Source organism: Hylobates moloch, unplaced genomic scaffold (assembly GCF_009828535.3).
Source record: "Hylobates moloch isolate HMO894 unplaced genomic scaffold, HMol_V3 SCAFFOLD_7, whole genome shotgun sequence".
Classification (NCBI taxonomy): Eukaryota; Metazoa; Chordata; class Mammalia; order Primates; family Hylobatidae; genus Hylobates; species Hylobates moloch.
Genome location: NW_026652282.1, coordinates 85,912,954 through 85,925,573, shown reverse-complemented (window position 1 = coordinate 85,925,573; position 12,620 = coordinate 85,912,954). Strand labels below are relative to the sequence as shown.

General features: G+C 46.6%; 2 protein-coding genes across 15 annotated transcripts in view; one reads left to right on the top strand and one right to left on the bottom strand.

The window, feature by feature from the left end:
* Window positions 1-12,620, top strand: part of MORF4L2 (mortality factor 4 like 2) — a 21,745-nt gene that overhangs the window by 5,233 nt on the left and 3,892 nt on the right. The gene's annotated exons all lie outside the window — the stretch shown is intronic.
* On the bottom strand, window positions 9,097-12,446 carry LOC116811910 (histone H2B type W-T). Its single transcript, XM_032757382.1, has 3 exons — window positions 11,332-12,446; window positions 10,850-10,908; window positions 9,097-9,411 (listed from the first exon to the last, which is right to left on the bottom strand). Exons 1-2 carry the CDS (start codon window positions 11,814-11,816, stop codon window positions 10,872-10,874), a joined length of 522 nt encoding a protein of 173 aa, XP_032613273.1. The 5' UTR covers window positions 11,817-12,446; the 3' UTR covers window positions 9,097-9,411; window positions 10,850-10,871.

Below are 12,620 nucleotides of genomic sequence, written 5' to 3'. Positions count from 1 at the left end.
AAAAAATAAAAATAAATAAAAAATATATACATATATTATAAAAGATATATAAAACATATAAAAATATATATAAAACATATAAAAATATATATAATATATAAAAAAAAATTAGCAGTCACCCATCCACAAAATGTATTTGTTTTTGATGACATAAGTACATCAGAAAGTTCAAGTACCAATACCTCTCCAAGCTCCCTAAAAACTGAAGTTATTACTGTAACTAGTTTGAATGTATCTGATTCTGTCTGTTCTTTTCCAGGTTGTAGTCCTTTCTTTCTGGAAATGCCCACCTTCATGCCGTGGAACTACCGCATCGTTTGGGATGATGGAAACGTCCAATCAGAGGAGCCAAAGCCCCACCCTCCACTGACTCAGTTCATGAAGGCCCCGCGGCTACTGAGCCATGGCCATTGGCCCAAAGTGCTTGTTCAAACAGCGAGGGATAAGGTCGCTCCTGCAGTTCTCACTCCCTAAATTCCTCCAGTGGCCTCAAACCTGTTCTCTCTAGGAGGCTGAGATGTGTGCTGTCATAGGCTCTATAGAGAGGTATGGATTGTCATTGGGGTGTCAGATTTTAGGGGAGCCCTGAAGGAGAAGGTTGATGAGGGAATTCAGAACACTCGGGGAGCCCTAAATCTGGAGGTTCAGATATTGAGACCAGGTTCTAGTCAAGCTCCTATTAACAAGTACTGATTCCCCATATTCTCCTTACTGTCATAACGTGTGTCTGTTAATGTATGGCCAGGGCCCCAGACGGGAGAAAGAGCATCTATAATGGTTAGAAACCTCACACCACTTAAGGGCAATCACTGTGGCATGGAGAAGCAGGATCCACTAAATGGAAGAGGTCACCCTGCTAGCAATAGGTCCAATGTAAAACCATTTCAGAGCCTACCCCTTTGACCCAGAGAGTAAAGGACATCTTCTTATGCACATGCTCTGTGTGTGCCACCCAGCAGCATCTCAAGAAGTATGTGCTGAATAGGCTGCATCTCAAGAAGGCTGCTCTTTCCTGAATGCTCCTTCCATTGGCGCATTTGTTGCGTCTGTTTGCCCCTCCCTCTGGGCTCCCGACAGGCCCGTGATGGCTTTGACGCATGGAGAATGGTGGACTTTAGCCTGTCCCAGAGGTAACCTTTCAGAGGACTAGAGTGGCCTCTGCCTGGCTGTCTGAAAGCTCTGAGCTGCCACGTAAGAAGTCTGCCTTTCCTGCTGGAGACACCAGAGTGATATGCTCTGAGGGGCCTTGGAGAGGTGCAGAAGCCCAGCTGAGCTCAGCCCTCCAACCAGCCCCTCCAAGGCACCAGGCATGCTGGTACAAGGTGTCTGGGACCTTCCCCAGTGACCTTAGACGTTGGCTGAATAGCACTGAGTGAGGCTTCTCTGGCTTCTACTTGTAAGGGACACTTAAGCACAGTGGAGCCTGTCTCCTTGTTGCATCATAGGTACCGTGTGTGATCTTGTGGCCTGGTTCTCTCCCAAGGATATGTGGGAGTGAAATGCCCACCATGGGCTCCCAAGAGATTCAAATATCTTTTGACTAACAAAACTCTTCCAAGAAGGCTCACTTGACCTGGGCTTGTTCTACAGTTCACCTCGAGGATGGTCAGTGGGTGGGTCATCTGCCACTATTTTGGGGGATCCTGGAGCCACTGTGGAATTCCCTGGGACAGCTGCCTTGAGGTTTAGCTTGACCCGTCCCCTCTCCATTTATCCCCCTGTCCTGGAGTGACTATATCCCCTTTCCTAAGCTCAAGGACCCACTGAGTCCTATATCTTCACTGCCTACAGATTTCTCTCAAGCAGGCCTGCCTCTCCCGGGTAAAAGTCATGGGGCAGGCACTCCTATTCTGGCCTCTATGTCTGTCCCTCCTGCCATCCACCCATTAGCAGGCATTCACTAGAAACTGAATCTAGCATAGGACTTGATGCCTGACAAGTCCACTTACTCATGATGCGACCTTGGAAAAGGTTGACCCAATCAGTCTGATATAATTCAAAGGAGAATCAATCACTGCACATCCCGGAAGAGAACTAGGAGGGGAAAGAATGAGGATGACACTTATTTGCATTACCTCCATAGCCGAGTGCCCACCACATGGTACTCTAAGGTGCCCAATGAAAAATGGTTATGATGGCGTTTATTGTAGTGCTGGATGCTCGAAGGTGAGGAAGGATGAGATGTGGCCCACACTGTCTGTGACATTGCAACTGAGGGGACAACTAGCACAGGCATGATCCCCAATGACTATCAAGAGAAGGCAGCATGTGATCAAGGCCGCCATGACTGCATGCTGGGGGTCAGGGGGGAGGAAGAGGAAGAGGCAGGAAACTCACCACAGGCCTGCACCAGACACTGCACCTAGCATGCTACATGGACTCTGTCTTTCCTACCTCATCACAATCCGTTTGTGGGGATGTTGCAAACAGTATGCCCACGTCACATTTGGAGATCCTGAGACTCAAGGAGGGAGCAGTGGCTCTAGGCTGGGAGGGTCAGGACACCTTCACAGGGGAGGCAGGATTTGAGCCAAGACCTGAAAAATGAATAGGATTCAGATAAGGAGATGGTGGGCAGGGGCAAGGAGGTGGTATGGGAAGCCAGGTTCCTTGGCCATGAGGGGGAATCGTTTGCCACAAAGTACCAGGTGAGTAGTGCCCCAAGCCAGGAGCACTGTAAAGTTGCTCCCCAGCAACTTCCCATCAGGACTCAGAGCAGCATTATCTCTACTGCTTCACTAACATGTGGCTCAGGAGGGAAAAGTCATCCTCCCTTATCTCACTGACGGCCCGAAGCAAACAGATGGGGCCCAGGTAGCCAGGAGAGAGCGTTCATACAGCTGTCTGGCACTGGTTCCCACCACCACCACCAGCGAATGCCCGAGGGCACGAATCTTGGAATTGGGAACACGTACAGCCGGCATTCACTGGTTGCTTACTATGTATCTGGCATCCCGTCTGCATCATCACACCGGATCTTCACAACCACCTTCTAGACCCGTATTCCACAAAGGAGGAAACTGAGGCTCAGAGAGGTCAAGCCACTTGTCCAAGGCAGTACAGCCAGTAAGAGACACAGCTGGGGTCTGAGCCCAGGTCTCCTCTGACTCCCAAAGCTGTGCCCTCAATCACTCTTGCTGTCGAGACCAGTCCTACTAGCTCACATGAGTCCTAGGACCCAAACAGACACTCTCATGGTGTTGGGTCTCTTTCCCATGTTAATGCAGCATAGCCACACCAGTTGTCTCCAGGAAAGAAAAGCACCAGAACTTCAAAGAGAAGACATCATGAAAAAGATGCTACTAAAAGTAAATCAGTCTCATTACCCACCAACCTTTGTGTTCCAAACCCCAAGAGATGTTCTTATTGTATCCCCAGATCTTTCCCCTCGAAGGGTGGCCACACGTCCTGATTTTGCCTATTGTCCCAGCCCAATAATTTGTAGTGTCTCATTCACTCAAAAAGCTGCCCCCACATTTATTTGAGAAGAAATTGTGTGCTCAGCCTGCCTATGAAAAGACAAAGAAGCCTCACACATCAGGTCTTTGGCAACCCTGACACACCATACAGAGCAAGGATTCACAGCTCTCCAAAGAGACAGTGGGCTCCTGGAGGAAGAAATAAGGAATGAACAGATGAGGAATATGATTTAGAGAGGATTCCTAGTACAACCCAGCTTGTGTGGAACTGGAGTGGTCGCAGAACAGGAGTGGAAGAATGCGTGGAATGCAGAGCTCACCCTACTTGAGAGTAGGAAGGGTTGAGCACTTGCTCTGTGGCAGGTGAGGGTCAGGGAGCAGGTCGACAGACACCCACTGTGATTGCCAAGCAATGGGACCATCAAATCACCTCCGAGGCCAGGAGGCTTGCTGATAGGCTGCCTGCGTGGCACTTCATTCAGTCAGACGTGGAGTTGGCGGCCCATGACATCAGCCATGCGGTACCTACAAAAGGCCCTCCTGCCGGTGGTCAACCGTTATTGTCTGTTCCTCACATCAACTGGCAGTTGCCTCCGAGATGGCTAAGCCTTCCTCTGAGAGGACCTCTGATGAAGGCCTGAGCACCAAGGAGCCCAAAGCGGCCAAAGTCACTATGGCCCACAAGCAGAAGAAGACAAGCAGCTAATATTTCTGGGTTTTGACCTGTTCTTGTTTGTTTTGTTTTCTGTAAAGTAAAGGTACCTTTTCAGTTAAATTTCACCAAGATTATGACACAACCAAGGATGCATGAGGTGTCTCCAAAGAGGTGGAAAGTCGATTTCACAAGGTCCAGAACAGCCCCAAACCCCAGAGACAGCTCAAAGAGGAAAGAAAGTTTTGCTAGCCTTAACAGGATACAACTCACATATTTGTCCTACCAAATTTTTAGGGTCTTAGATTCTCAGCTATCTCCACACGAAGGCCAAAGGGCTTCATGTGTCCCCATTGCAGGTGAAGGAAGACAGGAAATCAAAAGCAATCCAAGAAAGGGAAAAGGGTCACACCAATATTGAACCAGGAGGAGCTGGTTTTCTGAAAAGCAATGCAACCCACTGTGTTCAGGCAAAAGTGCAGAATTTGAACTCGAAGGGCACAAGGTGGAGTGACCTTTGTAGTTATTCCACATGGGGCAGTTTGAGCAGACACAAGATATTATCTTTTAGTCAGATTATTGCTCTTCACTTTTGTCAAGCCAAGTTTTAAGGCTAGCTGTCACACCATGATGTGTCTTTTTATATATTTAACCTTTTTATCAATCAGTTAGAATGAGAAATCTCTAAAATCCTTTTAATATAATTTAGCAGGTTAATTTACAGGATCAATCTATTGGCCATTGACAGAATTCTCAATAGTGTTCTGAAGTTCAATAGCGACTGGATGCCATACCCTCTTCAGAGAAGAAGTAAGTTCAAAGATTGCCCCTCTTCCCAGACATAGGCTAAGATAACAAATGACTCGGGGACTGCAGTTTGCCAGCACGTGCTAGCTAGACCAGCGGTCCCCAACCTTTCTGGCACCAGTGACCGGTTTCACGGAAGACAGTTTTTCCACAGAATGGCATTGGGGGGATGGTTTTGGGATGACTCAAGTGCATTACACTTATTGTGCACTTTATTTCTATTATTATTATACTTTAATGTGAAATAAAATAATTTTACGACTCTCCATAATGTAGAATTAGTGGGAGCCCTGAGCTTGTTTTCCTGCAACTAGACGGTCCCATAATGGGGTGATGGGGGACAGTGACAGATCATCAGGCATTAGAGTTCCATAATGAGTGTGCAACCTAAGAACCCTCTGTCACCAATACATCTATAAGACTCCTGATCCCCCCATATCTCTCCTACTTGAAGATAGGTCCTTTACTGGGGTACTCAAGTTCAATTACATTCATTAGGGTGCACTCTAACCAAAATGACTAGCATGCATTGTGCATAGCAAAAGAGGAAATTCAGCAGAGGGACATGAGTCCAGGGAAAAAAAATGTGAAGTGGCATAGGAAGAAGTGGGCCATTTACAAGCCAAGGAAAGATCCCTGGAAGAGATCCTTCCCTCTTACTACTCAGAAGGAACCACTCCAGCTGACGCTTTGATTTGGACTTCCAGTGTGACGAAACGTGAACAATAAATTTCTGTTGTTTATGCTGCCAGGTTTGTGGTACTTTTTCAGAATAGCCCTAGCAAACTACTAGAGATTCTGTTGCCAAGCAGTGGGATGATGCGATAAGGAACATCAGAAAGATTGGAAGAGGCCTTGGAACTAGTTAACGCATAGAGGCTGGAAGTGTTTTGACATGCATGACGCAAGAAGCCTAGAGTGCTCTTAAGAAGCCGCAGGGGGAAATACGAACACTAAATGCAATTGAAACGAGGATTAAGAAAGAATTCTTTGCTGTAGAGAAAGGATTTCTGACTTAGAGAATACATATATCATGATCATCGAAAAGTTTCTAAAAATATATATGTTAAAGGCGCTTGTGGTGTGTTTTCAGACGGAGACTAGGAAGAGGTTATTGGAAGCATGAGGAAAGGCGATCCTAGTTTTACAGTGGCAAAGGTTTGGGCTGTATAGTGTTCTTAGTGTCTTTGAGGAAAGTAGAAATTGTAAGTGATGAACTTGCACACGTAGCTGATTTCTAGTGTTGGAGCTCAGGGCACAATACCCCAAAATGAGGGCTTCAGAAGTAGTCTCGGAGGGAAAAGATTTTCTCTGATGTTTTGGTCCTCCTGTCTCTCAGTCCCATTCAGCCCTGGGGGCTAAACATAGAGAGCAGAATCCCTCCTCCCGAAGGTGGGTCCTAGAAACCAGAAGCTCTTTTTTCTAAAGATACTTACAAAACCTAGAAATAATATTGTAACATTTTCCACATTTTAATGTAAAAACTGTCCATGAAGAAAGGATCTAACCTATCTTGTTTGAATGGAAGTCACAAGATCCCCATTCCAGACAGAGTCCTGCCCCGTATCCGGGAGGGAGGACTGTGTGCTCAGATAGGCCAAGCAGAGTCTAGATGGACAGGCCTTGCTGGGTTTCCCCCACTCAATCTGTTAGCATTAGATCATAGCCTTTTTGTCCCATCATATTTCTACACAGCTGTCCATGCTCCTTTGAGCCCAGGCATAAAAATATATAATTTCCCATGTATCTTCAGCTATTAACACGAAAGTCTCCTGCGGATACACGTTAAATAAGTTGGTATGCCTTATTTCCTACGGATCTGCCTTTCGTGACTTGAGTTTTCAGCGAAACTTTACAGGACCAGGGGGAATCTTGGCCACTACACGGACAAACTGACAAAATATTTAGCATTTAATCTGATTTCTCCGAGATCCGTATAGTAAATGGGAGAGTAGAGAGAGAAATTAGGCAAGGAAACACTGAGGAAAAGGAAGCCAGCACTGGATGATTCAGAAGGTACTCAAAGTATGCAGATAACTTGCTCTGGAAACAGGTGCAAGGGTGCGCCTGGAAAACCATTAGCTAAAGAGGTGAGGCACGTGGCTCAGGGATTCAATCAACCATCTCTGCAAAAGGTAGGAATTGAGATATGGGAGATATGGGTATTCAAACACGATCTCTAGACAACTTCTTGTCTGATGGCCTGGACTCATGTGAATTCCATGAGAAGCCAACAATTTCTTGAGAATTTTATACCAGAAAACCGTTGCCAGACTGGACTGAACGGGACAAAGAAGGGACAAAATGAAAGGAGGCTGTTAGAGTGTCTGGATTGTATGGCAAGAAAGGGACTGACTGAGGTACCCAGCTGTGACCATTTCTTCATTTTCAAGACAGAGTGGAAGGACTCCAAAGTTGGGTCAGAGGTTGGCATGGCCGTCACTGCCCCCGAGAACCAGGGGCATGGTACTAGGGGACTGGGCCATCTCTCCCTTGGTCCCAGAAATGGAGGTCACCTCCTGAGTTCCAGGCATGTGGCCCACCTCCTCGGTTTCAGAGGGATGGGCTGCAGCAGCCCAGGCTGGGGGTAAAGCCCCCACCCCCCTGCCCAGGGCTTAGGGTGTGAAGCTGTTACCCCATTGGACCTGAAGGACAGAGCATTGAGCCCAAGTAGAATCTTTTCCACCCTTAGAATCTAATGAAATTTGCCCCCACTAGGTTTCAAAGGTGGTTAGGGCCCATGAACTCCAGTAGTTTTTTCGGATTTCCTGCTTTTGGTATGATAAGCCCTATCGTTTACCAGTCCCACAACTGTCTTTCAGAAGCAGATAACTTGTCTAGCTTCACAGGTGCAGTAGTGGAGAGAATTCCCACCTCAGCATGAGTCATACCTGGAGACTCACCCATTCCAGATATAGAAGATTATCAGGTGAGATATTGGAGAATTGATTTTGGAGTGAGTTAAGACTTTGCAGATGTTGTGATGAAACGAAAGTATTTTCTATGTGAGGACGTTAATTTGTGCCACGGAGCGGATGCAGAACATGTCCAAGTATGGATGGAGTTGTGTCTCCCTAAAATTCACAGGTAGAGGTCCTGGCCCCCAGTGTTTTAGAATGTGACCTTATTTGGAGAGAGTCTCTACACAGGTCATCTGGTTAAAGTGAAGTTATGAGGGTTGACCCTACCCAACAGGATTGGTCTCCTTACAAAAAGGTGACAACTGGTATCCAGAACTGTGAGATAAAAAATAAATAGTGTTTAAGTCAGCCAGTCTCTGGAATATTTTTGCAGCAACTCTAGAAAACTAATAGAGTACACCTCCATCAACAGCATTAAAAGCATACAACCCATCGAACATCCAAACAAGCACATCCATCTAATCACAGTTTTCCCCTTCAACTCCCAGTGAACATCCCTGGACAACTAACCATTACTAGTTCAGGCGGGGAAACCTGATCACACATTGGGCAGTGGCTCCTTGGCTGCAGGTGCCTCACTGGCTGACATAGATCCGAGTGGAACTTGTGCTGCTCCACTGGACAGTATTCAGTCATCCCCATGATGCATAGAGGCCAGACATGAAGGTCTCCAAAAACAAAAGATTCTAGCCTGAAGAAGAACAGAATCAGATAAATCTAAACAAGTGGGATTCCATTTCTAGGGAGCCTAGAATAGGTATTGTTCCTTAAACTTTTTGATGTAGTTTTCTCTGTACTGTGTTTGGGTCTTGCTTATGTTTTCAAATGAACTCCATGGTACAGGGAATGCTGATGAAAAGATTGATTTGACTATGTTTGTCCTATTCATCCTATCTTCCATATACTGATATTTCTAATTTGTTGTTTAAGCGGTAAAGCTGTTTCCCCTACTTTGTGTTTTTAGTAAACCACAGCTTGACATCACGATTGCTCACTAGGTTCCCCTTCTCTTGAATCACCCATTGAAATGCTGTCACATGTGTGAGCTTCCTGTGCCGACCTTCACACCAAAGCAGCCTTTTTCTTGTTCTTCCTATAATTCACCGGCATCAGTCCTCTTGAACTCCCGCTCTTCACACCCACAGCCCAATCAGAGTTCATTGTTAGCCCTGTTTTACTAACACTCCTCGTTCATTTCTGAATTTACAAATGGAAAACACACACTCCAGGGTAAAATATCCCAATGGATATAGTTTCTGAAAAAGACATGTCAAATTACCCAGTAGACACGCAAAGATAACTTTAGAAATTTATTCGTATGTCCCATTTGACAGAAAGATTGGCACTTTATAGCAAAACAATTAGCATAATGAGAAATAAGTCACTGAGTGAGATGTGGTGTTTTGGACCAGGTACGCAGCTCTGTCTCTGGAAAGCAACAGGGTTCTGCCAAGCGTCTTTGGTTTTCAAAGTGTTGCTCCGAACATGTAGGACCACCTGGCAGCACGGTCCTGAGGGATTTAGTTGTGGCTGATTTCACGGGGGTTTTTCCTGGTCTCCTTGTGCAGTGAGCATTTCTCTTCAACTATTTTCATAACATTTTCCTAATATTCTGCAAAAACAGAAAGTAACAAATCCTGATGAGTGGACTTCTTGGCTCTACATCCTTTCTCTATGGATCCCAACCAGAGCTCTGGAGGTGACCTTCCCCTGCTTCCCATCTGCACTACTCAGGGAAGCTGTGGCTACTATCCTGCCCTGCTCACATTTCCCTCCTGAGCAAACGGTTCTCTGTCAAAGGTGGAGTAATCTATGTGGCTATGTGTTGGGCCCTCTGGGGTGGTTCTTTCCCACTTCTGATGGGCTCAAGAAAATTTTGATTTTTGTCATTTATCCAGCTTTCGTTTCATGGTTTGACTGAGAGTGCCATCCTTTGCTGCTTTCTACATATGAAGGAGAAGTATTGTTCATGAGATGTTTCAAAATTCACAGGAAACATTTGACAAAAATGGCCACATGTCGAGCTTCAAGGCACGACATAACAAATTCCTGTGGGTTGCAGTCCCAGAGTATGTTCTCTTGTCCACATACTGGGGCGGCTGGAGATCCATTGAAAAGAAAAGCAATGGGGGCCGGGCGTGGTGGCTCACGCTTGTAATCCCAGCACTTTGGGAGGCCGAGGCGGGCGAATCACGAGGTCAGGAGATCGAGACCACGGTGAAACCCCGTCTCTACTAAAAATACAAAAAAAAAAAAAAAAATTAGCCGGGCGTGGTGGCGGGCGCCTGTAGTCCCAGCTACTCGGAGAGGCTGAGGCAGGAGAATGGCGTGAACCCGGGAGGCGGAGCTTGCAGTGAGCCGAGATTGCGCCACTGCACTCCATCCTGGGCGACAGAGCGAGACTCCATCTCAAAAAAAAAAAAAAAAAAAAAGAAAGCTAACCTATATTAACATTAACATGAATATTAATATGTAAATCTCTTGAGGAAATAAGGATTATCTGAGTTCTGCTAAAGGCTGACCATGCTCTGCATAACTTGATTCTAGGGGCAAGGAACGTATACTACTGCTACCTTTGGATTCATATCCTTAAATGACCGTGATTACAAACACTGAAAACAAAAACATCAGGTAAAGAATCACAACCCTGTCCCTCCAACAACCAGGCTGCATAACAGTGCAAGGCTGTTGTGGGTTCAGCCTGGTTCACTCCCCCTACATTGGGACAATGACTGTTGCTCATGGACTGCTGGTCATTCATTCGCTGCACCACTGAACACTAGGGCATGAGTGTTTTCCGTGGGCACTCCGTAGGCCTACTGACACAAACCTGGAAGTAACAAAGGTTTCTGTTTAAAAAGAAATGAAAAGATTATCGTCATGGCAAAAAACGAACCGACTGCAATAGTGATCTCAGAGTTGAGGAAGCTGGAAAATGAATGGATTCTTGAAAATTTTATTTAGCTGTATGTACACTGTAACTGGGCCTCATTTACTTATTTATGTGGATTCGTGATAGGAGAGGTGTTGAAAATGTTTAGGAGGTTTACCTTGCTTCTTTTATCAGCGTATTCATTTTTTCTGTTCCTGTACGGCATATAGTGAAGTTCTGGAAAATTCCACCATCCAGTCGCAGGAGAATGAGAGAGAAAAAGGTAAAAATCAGTGCAATAATAATATCACCATATAGATAACCTAGAAACATAACTAATAAAAATGACCATTTTGGAAACTGAGGAAATGAAACATGATCACGGAAACACCCACTACTTTTCCTTGGAGCAAACTGCACTGCAGATATATCGGAGTTGACAATGTTTAGTACTGAGGGAAAAATGCTTGCAAAATCACAGGATGCCACACCCCACATGCCCCTCAAGTCGGAAGGGCACCACCTACCGCAACCTCTGGTGGGGTCCCCCCCTTGGTGAGCTACTGGTCTTTTGGGCCACGTTCGGTGGCTCTAAAAAGTCCCTTTGGGTTTCTGTGGTGCTCGGGCACTCCCGAGGGAGCGTACTTGCTCCTGGTGTACCTGACGACAGCCTTCGTGGCTTTGGACTCAGCGAGCTTGCCCATCTCCCCCGGCAGCAGCAGGCGCACAGCGGTCCGGATCTCCCAGGTGGTGATGGTCTGGCGCTTGGTGGAGCGGGCCAGGTGACCAGCCTCGGTGGCGATGCGGCCCAATATGTCATGAACCAAGGAATCCATGACACTCACGGCCTCCCGGGAAAGGCTGAGGCCCTGGTGAACCTGCTTCAGCACCTGGTGGAAATAGGTGGCGAAGCTGTCCCCGCGGCAGTTGGCGTGGCACTTGCGGGGCCCACGGCGCCCTTGCTTCCTCTGCTTCTGGGCAGTCGTGGAGTCAGGAGCCTCTTTGGGCTCCTGGGTGATCAGCTGTTCCTCAGAGGTCATCTCAGAGGAAGGTCCAGCCATGGCGGAGACAGCAGCCATTAGCTGACACGACCAGACAATGGCAGTTGTGGACTGGGGAAGCGGGGACACTTGGGTACGCAGCATGGCTCCACGTCAGGGGCCAGCTTCACGTCTGATTGGATGAAATCTTCCTGCGTTGAAGGTGACTGGATGGTCCCGTTGCGTGGCATCTCGTCAACCAATCACAGTGGGCGTCTGTGGGCCTAAGCGCCCCCTGTGGCCTAGGTCAGAGAAAGTAACACAGATAGATGCCCCACGGGGCAAAAGCACATCCGCCCTCCTCAGCTGATCCATGTCACACCGTGAGCACTTTGAAGGGTGTTACTGAAAACTCCCAAAGTTTAGCAATTTCAGCTCATGATCCTTGAAGGGAGACAGACCTCCTGAGCCCAAGTCCATTTTGCCGGAAGAATGACTGGCCACGTGTGGAACAATTCTCACCCATCTCAGAATATACTGTTATCCTGGGCTAAGCCACCCTGGCGAGAGCAGGAACTCCCTGACATGGCCGCCGAGGGCTCCTGGGCATCAAACGACCTGGCGGTCTGGCTCCTGGCTTCAGTTCTGATCAACATCTTCCGTGAATCAGGAGAGCTAGAAATGGCCATACCACAGCCTCCAAGCAGACGATAGAAACAGAAAGGCGCTTTTATTAAAAACATATGACAACACTCAACACTGACCAGGTTTTAAAAAAAATAAAGAAAAGGAAAACAAAACAACAACCACAAATCACAACTCAGAAGCTGGAAATGGCTAATAAGTTTAAGAGATATTGGGTTAAAATATATCACCTTAAATCTCCTTGGAAGCCCCTGAGGAAGAGAAAGGGATTCCAAAAATGAAAATTATGTTGTATATGTATATTTATATATATTTATTTATATA